Raw genomic sequence first — 19,828 nt, 5'->3', positions numbered from 1 at the left:
AGGGATAATAATAAAATAAAATAAAATAAGATTAAGAAAACTTAACACATCAGAATAGGACAAAACAAACAGAAGGAAAAAAAGCTCTAGAGAAGTACAAAAAATGGAGACCCTCTCGTTTGCCCTCTCAGGAATAAAAACACTAAGCTGGAAGCCACAACATATACACAAAGAACCTGGTGCAACCCCCCCACAAGTATAGTGCATGGTGTCTCAGTCTCTGTGAGTTCCTATGTGCATTGATCATATTAATTTAGAGGGCTTTCTTTCTTTCTTTCTTTCTTTCTTTCTTTCTTTCTTTCTTTCTTTCTTTCAATTTAAATTAGAAACAAGCTTGTTTTACATGTCAATCCCAGTTCTCTCTCCCTACCCTCCTCCCTGAGGGCTTGTTTTCTTGGTGTTTTCCATTCCCTAAGGCTCTTAAGATTCTTTCTTAGCCTCTTCCCCAGAGTCCCCTTAGTGTTCAGGGGAAGGATTTGGTAGAGATGTCACTTTTAAGAATGAGTATTTCCCACACACTTCTTGGGAGCCAAAGATCTCAGGGCTTGGCATGAGATCCTAGGCCATTCTTGGCCGGCCACATAGTTGTATATTAACCTTTATATAGCAGCTCCTTAGAACCTCAGCTCAAGAAAAGAAACTTCTTGACCCAGTCCTCGACCCACAGACTCAGGCACCTAGGCAACCCTTCCTGGACCTCTTACCCATGAACTCTTTACCCTGCCAAACATCCTCTTTGTGGCTTCCTAATATCCTGCCTACACTAACACCTGCTGCACAAACAACCCATTCTACCCCTCCCCATATCCTGCTCTACTGACTATATAAGCTAGCCTGAGAAAAATAAAGTTTGCCACTTGATCAGAATCCTGTCTTGTGGTCATTCTTTCTTTGTCTCTTGTTCCCATTCTCTATCCCTGACTCTCTTGCCCAAGGTTGATGTCCTGCAGGTCGGGACACACACTTACCCAGAGGGTGGACAGCAAGAAGCCAAGAGCAGCCAGAGATGGGCATGCACATGACTGCCTGGAACAGTTTGCACTGGGTGGGTGAGAAAAAGCCATGGGCCTTGCTGGCACCAAGTTCTCAGGCACTATTTTGGTGAGCAAATGTATGGTGGGATATAGGAGGGAGAGAGAAGCAGAGAGAGGTTCATGTCCTGGAGAGAGAGAGATGGGTCAAAAGCTGTGAAGAACAGGCCTTTGTAGGAGGCCTGCTTATCACCCAGTGACATGGTATGGTCTGGTCCTGAACTGCTCCCAAAGCCATGTCTGGGTCTAAGGCCCTCCATCATCCAGGTTCTGTGTTGATGTCCATGGCCAGTGTCACCATCAAGGGACACACAGATGCCTGGGTCCTGAGCGACCACCCATGGCCATGCTGAAGACTGCGGAACATGCTGAAACTTGTTGGTTCCATGACAATATGAGTGGCCTGCACTGCCACCAGTGACCAAAGTGTTGCCTGTGTTCTTGCTGCCACCAGGGGTCATGTCTGGGCCTGTGGCACTATTGTAGCCATGGGTATGCATCAATATCAGTGGCTGCTATTGCCACTGAAGGCTGTGCAGATGCCCAGGGAATGGGCTAACATCTGAGGCCATGTTGGTGTCCGAGGGTCACATTGCCACCAGAGCCATACAGATCAGGATGAACTGCGCTGCCACCCGGGGCCATGGGGACTTCTGGGTTGTAGCCAAAGAGACATGGCCATCAACACAGTACCCAGCTAAAGTAGGACAATGTCAACCTCAGTGGCCTATACTATCCATCAATGGCCATAGTTTCATCCAGGCCCAAACTTTTGCAGAGAGTTGTGTCTGGGTCCACAGCCTCACTGCAGCCAGGGATTGCATGAATGTCTGAGGCTCTGGTTAGCACCAAAGGGAATGCAGATGCCTAGGGTCTGTGCCATCACCTGAGGCCATCTTGGTGCCTGAGGGTCATGCTGCTGTTGGTACAATGCAGATCGGGGTGGCCTGCACTGACACTAGGGCTATATTGACACTACCTCAGAACTGTGGGTGATGGATATTTCTGGGTCCATAGGCCTGCTCCAGCCGGAGTCTATGTTGAGGTCCATGGCTTCTGTTGTCATCAGGGCTGAGCAAATGCCAGGTGTTTGAACTGCCACATGGGGTCAGGTTGGAATCCAAGGACCATGCTGTTGCTGATCCCACCCAGATCTGAGAGGCCTGTACAGCCACCTGAGGCCAAGTTGACATCTGACCCCAAGCTGCTGCCAATGACTACATTTGGGTCTGAGGTCCTTCAGCAGCTGGGGTCTTTATGGATGTCCATTGCCAGTGTTACTACTGGAGCCCAGGCAAAGTATGTGTTGAAGCAAGAAGGTCCTACTGAGCTGGTCCCACCACTAACTGGCCCACAGTGACCTCCATCCCCCACAGGAGAGCTGACTCTAAACATTCCTGGGATCTTTGTGGTAGGATGAAGTGACCTTTGGGTATATGATTGGATGGTATATCTGGATCTTGAAGTAGATCAATTCCCATCTTCCTGAGGAACAACCACACTGATTTCCATAGTGGCTGTACAAGTTTGTATTCCTATCAGCAATGGTTAATTGGTCCCCTACTCCACATCCTCTCTAGCATGAGCTGGCACTTGGTTTATTGATTTTGGCCATTCTGATGGGTATAAGAAGAAATCCCAAAGTAGAAAGTCACACTGTGTAGCCTAGACTGGCCTAGAACTCGCTAGGTAACGCATGCTGGTTTCAAAATCATGCAAGTCTTTTTGCCTCATTTTCCCAAGTTCTGGGATTAAAGACATGAGCTTCCATAACTGACTTTACAATGTTTCTTAATGCACCATCTTACTAACAAAGTGACATTTATTGGTCACTCTCTTAGGTTTCCATTACTATGAAGACCCAACATGTCTACAATTCTTTTTTTCTTTTTTTAAATTTAAATTAGAAACAATCTTATTCTATATATCAATCCCAGTTCCCTCTCCTTCCCATCCTCCCATGCCCCTCATTGACCCCCATCCTCCCATGACCCTCCATCCCTCTTCTGCTCTATAGAAAGGGTGAGACCTTCCACAGGGATCATCAAAGTCTGTCACATCATTTGGGGAAGGGCCTAGGCTCTCCCCCTTGTGTCTAGGCTGAGAGAATGTCCCTCTATGGGGTATGAGCTCCCAATGTCCACTCGTACACTAGGGATAAATACTGTTCCACTACCAGAGGCCCCATAGGCTGCCCAGGCTTCCTAACTGACACCCACATTCAGGTGGATTCCACGATTTCCGCTCAGTGCTTATCTGTGGGTGTCTGCTTCTGCTTCCATCAGGTATTAGATGAAGGCTCTAGGATGGCATGTAAGGTAGCCATCGGTCTCATTATAGGGGAAGGGCATTTAAGGTAGCCTCCCACTATTGCTTCAATTCTTAGTTGGGGTCATCCTTGTATATCTTTGGATATTTCACTAGTGCCAGATTTCTCTTTAAACCTATATAATGCCTCCCTCTGTGAGGGTATCTCTTTTCTTGCTCTCCTCTATTTTTCTCCCTGACTCAATCTTCTTGATCCCTCCTATGACTCTTTTTTTTTTTAAATTTATTTATTAGTTCTAGTTAGGGAACAAGCTTGTTTCACATGTAAATCCCTTCTCCCTCTCCCTCCCCTCACCCCCATCCCTCCTCCACCCCCAGCCTACCCCCACCCCATCCACCCACCACTCCCCAGGCAGGGTAGGGCCCTCAATGGGGGCTCTGCAAAGTCCACCAAATCTTCCTGTGCTGGTCCTGGGCCCTTCCCCATGTGTCCAGGGCCAGAGTGTATCCCTTCACGTGGGATGGGCTCTCAAAGTCCCTTCTTGCACCAGGGAAAAATACTAATCCACCACCAGAGGCTCCCTGGAGTGCAGAGGCCTCCTTATTGACATCCATGTTCAGGGGTCTCCTCCTATGATTCTTATAAAGGAAAACATCTAACTGAGGCTGGCTTACATTTTCAGAAGTTTAGTCCATTGTTGTCATGATGAGAAGCATGGCGGCATGCAGGCAGACACGGTGCTGGAGAAGGAGCTGAGAGGTCTACATCTTGATCCACAGGCAGCAGAAGGGACTTGTGTCCCACACTGGGTGTAGCCAGCCTCCACGGTGTCACCCTTCCTTTAACAAGGCCACACCTCCTAATACTGCTGCTTTCCATGGGCCGAATTCAAACACATGAATCTAGGGGGCCGTGCTATTCAGACCACCACGTCACCTAGTTTATGATGTGAAATGCAATAAGGTGAAGAAGCCGTGATAAAAACACCACTGATCACACCAGATGTCTCTTTTCATATAAACCTTGCAAGGTGTTGGAAGTGCCAATTGTCATGATGGTGGTGCTGACATCACACATGCTTGGTGATCTCCAGATTAATCTAACTGCTATCACTACATATGTGCCATTATTTTACATTACAGTGATCTCAATAAATCTAGCAAAATAATGTCTTCAAGGATAGTTTTATATTTAGGAATAAGATGTAAAATCCCATATTGCAATGTCAGCTCTATCTTCCTCCCTACCAAAGTTCTTCTAAATAGGTAGACCCTTATTCTTTCTAGCAGCTCAAGTAAGATCAACGTTACCATACCAGTATAGACTCTTTCTTAGAAATAAAATATTTGTCAGGATTATACAATGTATTTTGATCATATTCATATCCCTCCCACAACTCCTCCAGGCCAAGGCACTTCCATCTTCACATTCTCTCCTTTTATAAAAGTCTATCAAGTCAAATTTGTGTTGCTCAAATACTCTTGAGTGTGGGGTCAACCCCTGGAGCAGGGTTGACCTACCAAGGGTCATATTCTTGAAGAAAACAGATTCTCTCACCCTCAGCAGATGTCAATTGCTAATAGCTTCTCATCTAGGGATGGGAATATGTCCATTTCCATGTCTCCCTCCATGCTGAGATTTTGTCTGTCTTTCGATCTTATGAGTCTTAGGCATGCTGTCATAATCACTATGGATTCATATATGTGTCTGCCCTATTGTATCTGGAAAATACTGTTTCATTGTTGTCATATACCACTTATGGCTCTTATAATATTTTTATATCTTCTGCAAAGTCCCCTGAGCCTTTGGTAGAGTAGATTCCTTATTTATGGCTGAGTAAACCCAGACTCTTATTCTATATACACACAGACTAATTCTTGCTTAGAATTACTGAGAAGCATTTGCTATATAGTATTTTAATATAATAACCTTGGATATTCATACCTTCTAATATTCTAACAAAGTCCTCACAATCTCTAAGACAACACCGTCATCCAAATATTTTGTAAGTGTAACATAGGTGCATTTTAGCACAGCCCGAATTAAAATATTTGAAATAGTGAACTAAACAATTTATACCCCACATTTTCCCTGAGAAAACAAGAAGAGACGAATGAGCACAGACCTTCTTAGAGAACAAAGGATATAAAAATGAGTGTGTTTAGATTAGTCATACTACCTTGGATGACCCTGTGCCCACAATTAGAGTCTATTGGTTACTAAATTAAAAACAAGAAAGGAATAGGAGTAGCTAAGAGGAGAATATGAGAATGAATATGATCAAAATATATTTCATTAAATTCTCAAAAGTTGGTAAAAATATAAAAAATAATGAGTCTTTTGGATTGTGAAAAATGCTCAAGGGATATATGTATTCATTTGTTTGATAGTAAGTCATGATTACACTTGAAGATACACACCCAAAATCATTAGAATAAAGAAAACACAAGAATGGACATCTTAGAAAATTTTATGTTTTAAAAAACTATTTTTATGTGTATTATTTGTGTGCTGCTATGTGGGTCCTGGAAACTGAATCTAAGTCCTCTGCAAGAGTAGCAGGTGATCTTAAACACCGAGCAATGTCTCCAGCCCCATTTGGTTTTGGTTTGAAACAGTAGCCTTGTTATATTGCCCTGAATGTGGGCTCAACTTGCCCTCTTTAGGAAGTTGATGTATTAGAAAATAAGATATGTGATCAAGCCCATTTATAAAATGAATATTTTACATCATGCAGACTATGCTTCTATACATCAGTATCTTGACTATCCCGGGGTATTTTTTGAATGTTGTTTGATATAAGAAGGCCCAGATCACTATAATACAATTAGTTAAGCAAGCCAGGAAAACAAGCCAGTAAACAATACTCCTCCATGGTCTCTGTTTAGTTCCTTACTGTAGGTTCCTGAGCTAACTTCTCTGTGTTGGACTGTGACAGGCAAGTAAGCCAAATTTATTCTTTCCTCCCCAAGCTACTTTTGGCTATGGTGTTTATTACAGCAATAGAAACCAAACCAAACTCTGGCAGATACCTATTGTAATTACATTTCCCCTCCCCCAGGTTTAAATGAGTGAGCAAAGGGATTGAGAATCGTTATAGCTTCTCCCAACACTACAACTAATTTTTATTCTAATTCTATGATATAGCTGAAGGTCACCACAAGAGAAGAAACACAAAAATGAAACACAAATAAAAAGGGAAATGAAGTTATAATTTTTATGACCCTTAACACAGGCTTCTGTGCTGGGGTCAATACAATCTGTTGCTTTGAGTTTCCTAAGCTTAGCTTGTCCCTGTAGGGAAAGGATTCAAAGAAAACTACCAGTTGTACAATAAATAGGTTAAACAAAGTTAATGGCTAGATGTGCTCCCACCCCACCCTCCTGTTTTGTACTCAAGACACGAACATTTTGGTGATGTCTGTCTTTGTAGCCCCAAGGCAGTCTATTGGTAATGTAAGGCTGACCAGCAGGGAAATTGTAAAGCACCCTAAGAGAGCCAATGAGCTATTTCACCAACTTTCCACTTCAGCCAGCAAAAAGTAGGTGAGAGAAACTGGCTACTGTGACATGTGCCAAAATATACACCTAAGTACTTGGGAATGTACAGACACTACAATGACTGCTGTTACTGGTTGATAAGTTTCTGGGTACAAGTGTAGTATAAAACCACTCAATACCATTGCACCAATCAGACACACTCTGGATATAACTGGTAAGGATGCAATCAATACTTTACTTCTCATTTCAGTCAATCTACTTGATAAGTCCAAAGAGTTCATCCCCCAACAGCCCTACTATGAGTTCTTCAGTTGTTATGATAATGCAAATTTCTTTAGTTATCGAACATATTTGCAGACAGACCACTTGATCTCAGATACCACTGTTGTGGACTCATTTTCAGGGGCCCAGCTAGAATATGATAGACTCTTCAAATTTGTATTATTTTCATCTGTAGCTATTCTTTGACAGCATTCCTAAAGTGTCTAGTTCTCCTTTGAAGGGGCACTATTCATCCTTTCTCAAAGACCATGCCAACCAGTTGCCTCAAATCATCTGAGTTCCTTACACTTGAGCATTAATCTTTATCAGATAAACAGTATTCAAATATTTTATTCTCATATATCTGACATCTTCCCTCTCTGCCAATTTTCTTTTTTGCTTTACAGAAACTTTTTATTTTGACATTGTTGCACTTGTCTATTTATGCTTCTGTTGCCGATGCTTTCTGGGTCATATTTATTTTTTTCCCTAGACCAATTCTGTTGATCTTTCCCCACCTGTTTTCTTCCACAAATCTCAGGGCTATCATCTTTCATTTGTCTTGGTCCACCTAGATAACTTTTATATATTGCATGAAAAAGCATCTAGGTTCATTCTATTGTGTGAAGATACAAAGTTTTCCTCCAAACTATTTATTGAAGTCTATAATTTCTCCATCTTGTGTTCTTGGCACCTCTATTGGTAATTAGTTAATGATAAATTCATGGATTATTTCTGGACTCTATTGCATTGCCCTATGAATATTTCTAAGGCAGTGCCATAGCTGTCAACAGCTGTGTTTTTACACTGGCATCTAGGGATTTGGGTTTGGGAAAATTTTAATTCTAGATGATGATATCTGGCTTTGTTTTTGTTGAATGGGTGATTTGTTCTTTGGTTTCTGTTGTACTCTCTGGTTCTTAAGAGTGTGTGCTGGCTCTGTGTTGCCTGGTAGGTGAAATCTTCTGGGATCCTGATAGGTGTGGTCATGGGGGGGTTCCCAGTGAAATGTGTTTCTAGGTATTGGGGTCTGATGCTTAAAAATAAGAATGGAGAAACCCTGTCTCGGAACCCCCCCTCCCCCCCCCAAAAAAAAGAATGGGAATGGATTAGGAAGGGAGAGATTGAGCAGGTTCACAGGGGAGAAGCAGCATGTTCCACCAGGATCTGCTTAGTCTTTTGGGAATGGGGGCAGGGAGTGAGGAGAGGCCACAGAGGTAGTTTGCTACAGGGTTGAGGATGTGCCTGGGGGATTGGATACGGAGGAGGATGAGGAAGATTGAAGATGTGAAGCTAGCTTACCTGCTTAGGTGTTCTCTGGCAGGCAGCTGGCAGGTTCCTAGGGAATGCCTGCTGGAATTGGAGCCTGGGATATTACAATGAGGAAGGGGAAGGGAGTTTGGAGGGGAAGATTTGTGTAATCTACTGGAGGTGGGGGCAGAGAGGAATGGAGAACACAGCAGGTGGTGTGCTACAGAGGGGGGATGAAACTGGGGGTGGGTAGCTTTTGGAGGATAAGAGGGAGGAATGAAGATATCAAGTTAAGTTAACTCCTTTCCTGGAACATCTTCATTTTCTTGAAAACTTTCATATAACTGTCCAAATTATGTCATAATAATAAAAGCAATGCTTATTATAACATGTGCTTCTATAAAAAAACCTAAGTGTAAGCACATTTTAAGCCTACTATAGGTGATTCAGCCTTCTAATCTTATTTATCAATCAAAGAATTATCTTATTTACATATGCTTCAATATTCTTAGAATATTATGCTTGGTAATGGGCATCATCTTAGGACAAGTGTGTAAATTATGACTTTTTTGTATTTTTTCATGATTTGATTTTATTATCTCTTCATTTCTTGTTCAATATCTGTTAATATTATGGATTTATGCTAATTGTCCCTTGCTTTTATATTTACCTTTATTTATATGCTGTGATATCAGAATCGAATGAGCTGCAAGCTTTAGACGAGCTGTTTGCATGTGTTCTGCATTGTTTTCTTGATACAAAGGCTCCTTTTCTCTGTTTTTCCATTTTACTTTTCTGGGCACAGGTTGGGTCCTCTAAATAGAATTGCTTTAAATCATGATTTGTATATCCTAGTCTTCTCCATCACTCATAACCAAATTAGATGCATTAGAGTGGTGCTAATCTGTTCTACTTATCTTAGTTCTTACAGTCAGTGTTGCAAATAAGGGATCTAGTGTTTGCATTTTAGTATTTTTCATGCACTCAAAGAGAGTGAGTGAGTGTCTGGTATATGTATGTGTTGTCACAGGGTCTTGTTATACTCTGGGATGGTCTTGAAATAAAAACAATCTTCCTGCTTCAGCTTTCTGAGTTATAGAGTTATTTGCATGAACCACGGCATCTGCCTTAGTATACATTTTGACAGTTACTTTCTGAGGTTGTGGATGTCATGTCCATTTGTAACTTCCCTTTGGCAGTTTTTATGTTTATTTTGGTTATATATATATATATATATATATATATATATATGTGTGTGTGTGTGTGTGTGTGTGTGTGTGTGTGTGTGTGTGTATGTGTATGTGTATGTGTATGTATATGTATATGCATATGTATATGTATGTGTGTGTGTATATGTATGTGTATGTGTATGTATATGTATATGCATATGCATATGTATGTGTGTGTGTGTGTGTGTGTGTGTGTGTGTTATTTATAGTTTTCTTTCCTCTTTCGTTTGTTCTGGTTTCTAGGTAAGATAAAGGAATGATTTCAAGTGTTAGTATAATTGTACAAGTATTCACTTTGCCTAAGAAACAAATAGAGGCAAAAATCGATATGATATCCTAGCACCTGGACAAAGAGAGATTAAAATACATTGAGAAAATACATGTAAATAAAATTCAAAACTAGCAACAAAATATTTTCATTTACAAGTTGATAAAAAGAAAAAAGAGACATTTTTAAAAGGAAATAGAGAAAGGTAAACAGATGAGTTGTGGGAGCTTTTGGTGAGGTAGAGTCCAGGAACTCTGACTGAGAGATAGGGTATTCTAGGGTGATTTTTGCTTCATACTTAAGGGTAGTTTCAGCACAAGAAGAAAAAAAAAATACAATCAGTATCAATCTTGTTCAGCCCTCGAGGCTGTTACCACCTACTTTGTGTTGTAACTCTTTCACATTCAGCTAGTTTACCAGCTGTTCCATGGTAGAGGGAGACATGGTAAAACCAGTGTATTATATGACCATGAGACTATAGACCAGATCCACCTATTTCTTTTTCAGTATAAATTAAAGCAATACTGAATAGAATACTACAATGGTATATCCAGTGTAGTTAATCTGAAATTAGGTCATTGATTGATCCTCTTGGAGAATGATGGCATATAGGGGCTCAGTGTTGCTTTTTGCTGTTGACATATTTGGTACTCACCAGTCAGCACAGCACTGCCAGGTCATCTTCCATGAGAGGAAATCCATGTTTTTGAGTCCATACATGTCCACCATCCCTGCTGTCCTGGTCACTTTATTAATGGGCAATGGCAGGGAAGTGTAGCCTTCATCTTTTATCAAAGAAACTCCTTTTGCAGAAAATAGAGACCATTACAGAAAGCCATAAGTGGTGATAACGCAGAAATCAATTCTCTGTGTGTGGCCTGCCTCAATCAATACATCAACAACATGTAAAGCTCAGGGAACATAGCAGAAGAGAGGATGAAAAGATTTTTAAGAGCCAGAGAACCAGTATGTCTACTGTGAGGTAATATGCTTTATGTATAACAGAATGGCTGAATCAGTGAAATCTTAGAAATATAGTCACCAAAAAAGGACCTGTACAATGTCAACACAAGTTAGTGTGAGTGGGGAAAATCTCACAAGGCTTTCCCCTAGATAAAGAGTTACAGGTAACCATTAGCTGCTAAAAGAGTGAGAGAATCTTTTCCAGGGATGAACCCCTGATGTATTATCTAATCCCAAGCAGTCAGTTCTTTAGACAAATACATCATATAAGCAACACTAAATGGACTCAGTAGACTGTACATACGTATGCATATGTATGCACATATACACACATACATATATACGACAATATTTAATAGGAAGTGGTTATGAATTTGAGAGGAGGAGTGAAGGGCATGGGAAGAGTTGGAGAAGGGAAAGGGAGGGGTAGAAATGATGTTAATACAGGGTTAATGTATGAAAGTTTCAACCCTTTAAATAAAAAAGGGATACTCTAAATTAGACGTCTGAAGAAATTCTTTCTATCCTAGAATGTAAAAATAAACTGATGATGCCTGGGAAGACTTCTCAATGACTAAAATGCTTGCTGTGTAAACATGATGATATGACTTCAGATTCCTAGCACCCAGGCAAAGGCCAGATGCAAAGGCATGTGTCTGTAGACCCAGCATTTGAGGATGAGACAGATAGGTCCTCAGGGGCGCATGGGTCAAGCAGTCCAGTTGAAACAACAAGACTGAGGAATACTACCAGACAATGGGCCTTTCCTGGACAAATACATCATATAATGGATGGATGGATGGATGCAGTTTGCAACCTGGTAATCATTTGATATCTGTAAACCCAGTCTTCACCCAAATTCTCCATATTATTATGTTTTTTTTTTGTCCCAGATTTTTTCCCCCATAGATCTTGAGCATTGTTTTCAGCCCATAAAACTCATCCTTATGAACAAAGTAATTTGTACTTTACAACAGCTTATGTAACATCTGTGTTATCGTAGGCCTGGGCCAATACTGACTCCCTTCTGTGTGGGAAACTGATAAACATCTTCTTCCTTAGAAGAAATAAGCATATTTGTTTAGCTTTTCTCATTTCCCTTGTGCTTATCTGTGTGCACAAGGACCTCATACACTCTGCATATCTTTAAGTCTGTTTTGTCTGTCTCCTGTGTGTCCTAGTTAATGTTTCTGTTGCTGCAATGAAACACTATGACCAAAGGCAACTTGGGGTGGAAGGGTTTATTTCATCCCCAGTTCTTTATAACATCTCACTATCAAAAGCTGTGAGGGCAGGAACTTGGATGAAAGAGCTCATGCATAGGCCATGGACGGGTGCTGCTTACTGGCTTGCTCCTCATGGCTTTCTCAGCCTGCTTTCTTATAAACTCAGGACCACCAGCCCGGAGATGGCACCACCCACAATGGGCTGGGACCTCCCCCGTCAATCACTAAGAAAATGCCCTATAGACTTGCCTACAATAAAATCTTATGGAGGCATTTTCTTAGTTGAGGTTCCCTCTTCTCAGATGACTTTAGTTTGTATCAAATTGATATAAAACTATCCAGCACACTATCTATGTGTCTATCTACTTTTCATCTATCCACGTATTGTCTCTCTGTCTATCATCTATCTACCTATCATCTGTCTGTCATCTATCTATCTATCTATCTATCTATCTATCTATCTATCTATCTATCATCAATTATCTATCCTCTCCCTTCTTTCCCACCCTCCCTTCCTTCTTTCTTTTTTCTTTATTTCTTTCTATTTAAATTATTTTCCTCTTGACTATAAAAATATTCAACAAATGCAGCTTAAGGAAGAAAAGGTTTATTCTGGATGAAAGTTTGAGATGCAGTCCATCACGGTGAGGCAGTACTGGCATCAGGAATTTGAGGCAGCTAGTCACATTACATCCAGAGTAGGTGGGAGTGAGAAATGAATGCTCATATTTAGCTAGCTTTCTCCTTTTTATGCAGACTGGAACCACAGTTCATGACACAATTTGCCCACATTGGAGTGGGTTTCCCTACTTCAACTTCTGCTGTTTAATCCCTCATGACTATGTCCAGATGCCCATCTATTTGGTGATTTTATTTGTTTGTTTTTAGATTTTTTTTGAGACAGGATTTCTCTGGGTAACATGGCTATCCTGGAACTTGCTCTGTAGATGAGGCTCAGAGATTTGCCTGCCTCAGCCTCTCTAATGCTGGAATTAAAGATATGGTGATTTTAGATCCTGTAAAGTTGACAGTCAAATATTAGCTGCTGATGTATATATGTATGTATCTATTTATCATATATCTATTTATATCTATCTATATATCTTTCTTTCTATCTATGTATCTATGTATCTATCTATCTATCTATTACCTACCTAATCTACATTAACATACCAGTTAATGGACACACACACACACACACACACACACACACACACACATATATATATATATATATATAATATATATATATATATATATATATTTCTTTGTTCATTTGAGGACCTCCCCACCTCTGTCTCCTCCATCTCCCATGCTTCTCTCTTCCTGGTCCCATTCTTAGTATCATAATATCCATTATTTTGCTTTCAGTTAAAATTCTTTCTCTCTCTCTTCCTCCTCCTTTCCCTTTCTTTCTCTTTCCTTCCTTCTTTTCTGCCTTCATACTTCCTCTCCAAGTCCCTTTTCTACACACACACACACACACACACACACACACACACACACACACACACACAGACACACACACCTTAACTCTATACAGCATGTGAGAGAAAACACATAGTATTTGTTTTTCTCAGGCTGGTGTGTTTCATTTACTGTAGTGATCTGCTGCATTCATTTTCCAGAACATGCCATGATCTCCTTATTCTTCAGTGGTGAATAAACTTCCATTGTGTCTATGTACCATATCTTCTTTATGCATTCAGATCTCAACAGATGCTTAGGTTAGATCCATTACCTAGCTGCTGTGAATAGCACAAAAATAAACATAGATGTGAAAGTATCTCTTTGTCTCCTGACTTAGAGTCCTCCAGTCTAAATACCCAATAATGGTCGCGCTGTGTTGTTTGATTGTTCTGCTCTCAATCTTAGAAGGATCTTACTGGATTCCATAAGGGATGCACTGGTTTAGTTCTCACTGTGGCCCCTTTCCTTCATCCTTGCATCGTGTTGCCATTTCTTTCCTTTTTGTTTTTTCAGATGAATTTACTTTGATTTATTTTCTTCATTAAAATTTAGGGAAGATTGCAAGATAACATTAACAACATAGGAGATTTGCACAGAAAATACCTGAGTATTTTAGCTCCACTGTCTCCTTTGCTATCAATCAAGCACATTCCACCTTCCCTATAATAGTACATTGTAAATCTAACACCCATTTCTTAGTTTTGATTTCTGTTTTTTTAAATTTTCAATAACTTTAAGAGGAATAAAATGACCAGTGAAATTGTAATAGAAACAGAAGTCAGGAAATTGGGATGCAAGATAAAAATATGTCATCGATGCTTAATTATGGATTGTTGTATAACAATTTATTTTTATTTTTTGCCATTTTTTTCTTGATAGCCACTCTCACTGCATGACATGGTATCCCGGAGCAGTTTTTATTTGCATTTCTGAGATAATGTTATTGAATGCTTTTAGAAATGTTTACTCATAACTTATGTTTCTTCTTTTGTATCATTTTTCTTTTGGACAGTGTCTCATGTATTCTAGGCTGTTCTGAAACTTGCTATGTAGTCATGAATGGGCTTGAATTTTGGGTTTTCCAGCATCCACTTCCCAGGTGTGGGAATTAAAGGCACGTGACACTACATTTGGCTTAAGAGGTGCCAGAAACTGAACCCAGAGTTTCGCTCATGTCTTCAGCCCTATATTTCTTCTTTTAATAAAAGTGCTGTCCATTTACTTCATTTGTGAATTTATTGGTTGATCCAAATTTGTGTGTTCAACTTTTGTGGCTCTTTATGTAGTTTGTGTATTCAATCTTTGTCTGATGTGTACTTGCCAAATATTTTCCCCCACTCTATGAGTTGTCTCTTCACTTAAGTGATGGCACCCTAAAGTGGATGGGGAAAAAACCCACAAAGCATCAACTCTACACAAAGAACTATAGATAAATAAGAAATACTGAGGTGGGGAAAATAGTCTGCCCCAGAGAGGAGCACATCAATTGACTACCCAATCAAAAACAGTCGGCCTTGAAAACATACATACAAGTAACATCACATAGACAAATGGCTCAATTATATATATATATATATATATATATATATATATATATATATGTGTGTGTGTGTGTGTGTGTGTGTGTGTGTGTGTGTGTGTGTGTGTACATATAACAATTAGTGAAAAAAGAGGCCATGGGTTTGAAAGAGCAAAGAAGGATGTATGAGAGTGTTGAGAAAGGGAAGGGAAGAGGGAAATTATGTAACTATATTGTAATTTCAGAAATAAAAGAAATATTAACAACCACTTTCAAAATCAAATCAACATTTATTAAAGACTGGTAAGTTAATGATAGAAAAAATGATTCCCATTAGCCCCAGAACATACAAAACAGAAATTTCAGACTTTACACAGATTCTACCCCAGTGCAGTATTTTTATTCCTTTGTCACTGACCATATCAACACTTTTGGGTACATGATTCTTGCATAATATTCACCCAACTCTCAATGGCCTTTGGCTTTGCTTCACCTCAGGTGAATTTGCTGGATTTATAGACTCAGTCACTGTCCTCCCTTGGATGGACTCCATTTCCCTAGCTGCTTTTGACAGAATTATATCCAATACTATGGCTAATTTTATTATATAAAATATATACCATTAGTAAAGTACATTAGGACTTGCATAACAAAGACAACAGCATCTGTTTGAAAAAAAGAATAGCCTCACACACAAGAAGCATCAACTTCTGGTCCCCAGTTCTTTGCCGACGGGAAGACTGATCATAGTCCTCTGTCTTGTTTTCCTTTTCTTTGACTCAGCCTGGGAATTTCAGTGAGTAACAATGAAATGAATTGCTTTTTAGGGTTATTCTCACCACAAAAGTCTCCACATGGACTTGTCTCCAGACCAATCACTATCTGGTTAGTTTGGGGGAAGAATTTGCATAGTCAAGTAGCAAAGTGAATTGAGGCTTCATGTGAACTTAAAATGCCACCAGAAAGTTAGGTTCTTTGAGATGTCATCAACCATTTCAGGAGGTTTTAATAACATTCGCTACCTGTTAAAAACTGACGAAAGAGCATAGTGTCTATTTCTCTGAAAGCTCATTTACATGACCGAGATTTCTTTCTGTCTCTCAGCATTTTATGTGCTGCAGCATCTTCAAAAAGGCTTGCATCAGCTGGCTGTTTCCTAGAATTAGGATGATTGAGTGACCACAGGGATAGAGGCATGTGGCTGTCAAACCGGTTATAAAGAGCAGTTGGTTTTGTGGCAGAGTAAAGCATGTTATTTCTATGGCAATGCCTATAACATGCAAGATAAAGAGGACCATAAAAGATATTAGAACTTTCATGGCTTTCACATGAACTTCTGTGTTGAGGTCTCTGAATCCTGAGACATTCAACTGCATTTGCCTGATGTGTCTCCAGAGGAAAATGATTATCAGGAAGCAGGTAATCAGGGCTACCACAGAGAAGAAAAAGATTCCCAGATTGGTTAAACTTTGGGTAATTAGAAAGTAATTTTTCCTTTGGTCAAACCAAGATGTGTTCCCTTGGTACATTTTTCTCTCATGAACTATCTTTATCATTTGTGGAAAAGACAGTAGCCATGATGTAAGCAAGCATCCCAATAGAAAGATAAAAACTGAACGGATCCTCCTCTTCAGGCAGAGAAATAGAGAGTGGGAAAAATTAGCTATCTTTAGAAAGTAGAGGATGTTCAGGTTGGTGGCAAACCAGACACTTAAGTGACTGATAACTACCCAAAGGTAAGTAATATTTTCAGTTAGGTTTCCAGAAGTTAACATATGTGGGACAAACAATTGTACATACCCCTGTAAAATTATTATCCATATGACACCAATTCTGGAAATCGCCAAGCCAATGAGAATGAAGCCAATCTTAGAGAGCTTCTTGCTCCTGACACAGTCCATGCAGTTCACAAGTGCAATGAATGCGTTCACCAAAACTCCCAGCACTGCCTCACTAGTGGCAACAAAAAGGAGGATGCCTTCTTCTGCACTCAGCATCTCTGTAGATCCCTAAGATTGCGTCTATTGTAGATTATCTATATCCATATCTCTGTCTATCTGTCTGTCTATCTATATGCCGTTTGACAGAGGAGCTATGTTATATTCTTTATTTACTTAGAAACAAGTTTTTCAAGCCTGTTGTCATGTGATAGAATCAGAACTATCTGTTCTCAAAGACTTATCTTGACTATGGAATGTATGCAGACTAATGTCTGCTCCCAGTTTGTTAATAAGCAAATGAAAGTTTCTGTATCATGGAATTTGCTTGTTCCTTTGAGACTATTTGCATTTAACAATCAAATGTGGAACATCAGACACTCTGGCCAGACAACAGAAAACAGTACCACCCTGTCTCCTCTTTATTATGAAACCACTATTGTCAACTAGGCTTGGTGCCACAAACCTGAAGTTCCAACTCCTTGGGAGGCTGAGATCACTTGAATGCAGGGGCTGGAGACCTGGTTTATACAGTGAAAGAACTTCAGAAACTGGGAAGAATTCAAAAGTCATGCAGAAAGAAAAGACAAAACAATATCAGAAATTTACACTGCTTACAGTTAAAATATATAAAATTTGTAAGAGGAACAAATGAAGGTAACCACTGACTAGGAGATTGAACTGAATAAAATGTAAGCTCACTGTAGAATTGAGAGGTTTCACAAATACCCCACAGAGCAGCTGCGATGATTTGTATACTGAGTTCTATGGCTTTCACGCATGAAGATTATGCTGATGGATTTTGACCAGTCCCTTCATTTACCACATTTCTGTTTGATAACATCCATTCCTTTATTCACTCAATAAGTATTTCTTCAATGATTCAAGATGCTCCCTTCTGGTCTATGAGGTGAGATGCTGGTTCATAGACCCATAATGTCTTCTTGGTCCATGGGGCTTGAATTCTAACAAGGAGGCAGGAAACCCCAAGCAAATAGAAAGATGATTCTAAAATTAAAAGTGACATTTATTGAATGTATACTATTTTAAACACTTCCTATTCATCTTCTCAACTCATCTTTCAAAAATCTGCCTTTAATACAGATACTATTTGCATCATCATCATCACATGTGTGAGTTTGTGTGCATTTGAGACTGGGTTTTTCTATGTATCTTGGGATAGACTTGAATTTGTGAATTCTGGGGGTTTTATTTATGTGTCACCCAGCCATATCTCCAGTTTAATAAGTAAATGGATGTTTAGAGAAAAGAAAGACTCCTCTTTGTATTGGTTATAGATTGCTGATGCTCACAGTGAAACACAATCAGGTATAAGCACACTGTATGTGAGTGTCACTAGGGTGCAAAGAATATTCTTAAAATGCTATCTGGAATAACTGGATACCCACATGGAAAAGAATGGACCCCCTCCTTCACATACTGTGAAAACCTTAAATTAACAGTGGCTAACAACCCCCAGAGAAGAAGTGTAGAGATAAAACTTCAGAGAAAATCTAGTAGTAAATGTTCCAGAAATAGAATTTGACAAAGATTATTCAATATGAATTGAAAAGCACATGTAACCACGCTAAACAGACAAACTGGATTTTGTTTGAGAAGAAAACTTGTAAAGATCATATGTGTCTTGCAAGGCTACACAGAAACTGTGCCATTAATATGAATTATCTATTTACACGAATTTGACTTTGACAACATTAAACTCTTGGAAGTAGATGAACTATTAATAAATGCAGACCTTCTATTAGGACAAGCAGATTTGAATGTGTTTAACAAAACAACAAAAACACTGAAAGGAAGTTAAGGATAGCCTGAGGAATTTTTGTTTTTAAGGATATGGCTTCAGCCCTGAGACCACACACACAGACAATAAAAATGGGCTCAGTGGATTGCATTAATATATTTGTTCATACATATATGTATGTGTGTAGCAATAATAATGAAATAAAAGACTCTACCAATTTGAGAGTGAGAGGGAATATGTTAGGTACTAGAGGGAGGGATTGAAAAGGAGGAAGTGATGGAATTAAGCAATTATATTTTTATTAAAATGTATTTTAAAAGAATGTGGCAAAAGATTGTGATGAGATCCCTTTTTTGCAGATTTAAGCAACTACCAATGAACAAGCAATCAGAAATATGATACGTGTACTACTTGTTTTACTGTCTCTCCCCCGTATGTATACTAATGCCCTCTCCATGAAGTGAAAGGATAGTACAGATTTTGAAAGAGGAAGACAATGTACTGAAAAAGTGGACTGCTGGGGAAAATGTTAATCTTTGAGCAAGTGTCCATTTTTAAAATTTTTTTTGCAAGTGTTCATTTTAAAAGGAACACTCACACATATAGGATGAGCCACCTGTCTGTGCCCCTTCAAAACCAGAAGTAAGACTTGATGCTATCAGTGAACAAGAGCCCCCAGAAGGCAGTATTACAATGAACAAATGAGAAAAGAATATGCATTCAGAGAAGGGTTGAAGTAGGGACATTTACTTCTGAACCATGGCGTTAAGTGGAATGGAGAGTGTAAGGATTTGTCGCTCTGAGAGGTTTTAGGAACAGCCTTGCAAATGTGCGCATTGGAATTAGATTTTGTGACGGCATTGCATCAAATTTCAAAAGCTGAAAATTTAGTTTGATGATGTCTAACTAGAGTGTCATGGCAAATGCGTGTAAATTCAATGTCTGGGAGGCTAAGTCAATAAGATCACTTAGAGTTTGAGGCCAGCCTGGACTATATAGTGAGACCTTGCTGAAAAAAAAAATTCCAGGACTGGTGGTGTCTTTAGATATTGTTAATATGCCCAACTAATCCCTTGCTGGCAAAACACACCAAAAACTTGAACTTCAGATTCCCACAGACAAATTTCTCATAGAAGTGGGT

The 19,828-nt window shown here is 39.6% G+C and overlaps 1 protein-coding gene across 1 annotated transcript; it reads right to left on the bottom strand.

Annotated features, from left to right (window-relative positions):
• Positions 1-16,088: 16,088 nt before the first annotated feature.
• LOC100771810 (taste receptor type 2 member 107-like) lies at positions 16,089-16,985 on the bottom strand. The gene has a single exon (XM_027430013.1). It carries the CDS (start codon positions 16,983-16,985, stop codon positions 16,089-16,091), a length of 897 nt encoding a protein of 298 aa, XP_027285814.1.
• Between the last annotated feature and the right edge of the window lie 2,843 nt (positions 16,986-19,828).

This window comes from Cricetulus griseus, chromosome 8 (assembly GCF_003668045.3).
Source record: "Cricetulus griseus strain 17A/GY chromosome 8, alternate assembly CriGri-PICRH-1.0, whole genome shotgun sequence".
Classification (NCBI taxonomy): Eukaryota; Metazoa; Chordata; class Mammalia; order Rodentia; family Cricetidae; genus Cricetulus; species Cricetulus griseus.
The sequence above is the reverse complement of the archived record's forward strand: the minus strand, read 5'-3'. Positions and strand labels throughout refer to the sequence as shown.

Bases quoted from the DNA above. Each gene is read 5' to 3' on its own strand.
- LOC100771810 (XM_027430013.1), bottom strand. From the start codon at position 16,985: ATGCTGAGTGCAGAAGAAGGCATCCTCCTTTTTGTTGCCACTAGTGAG.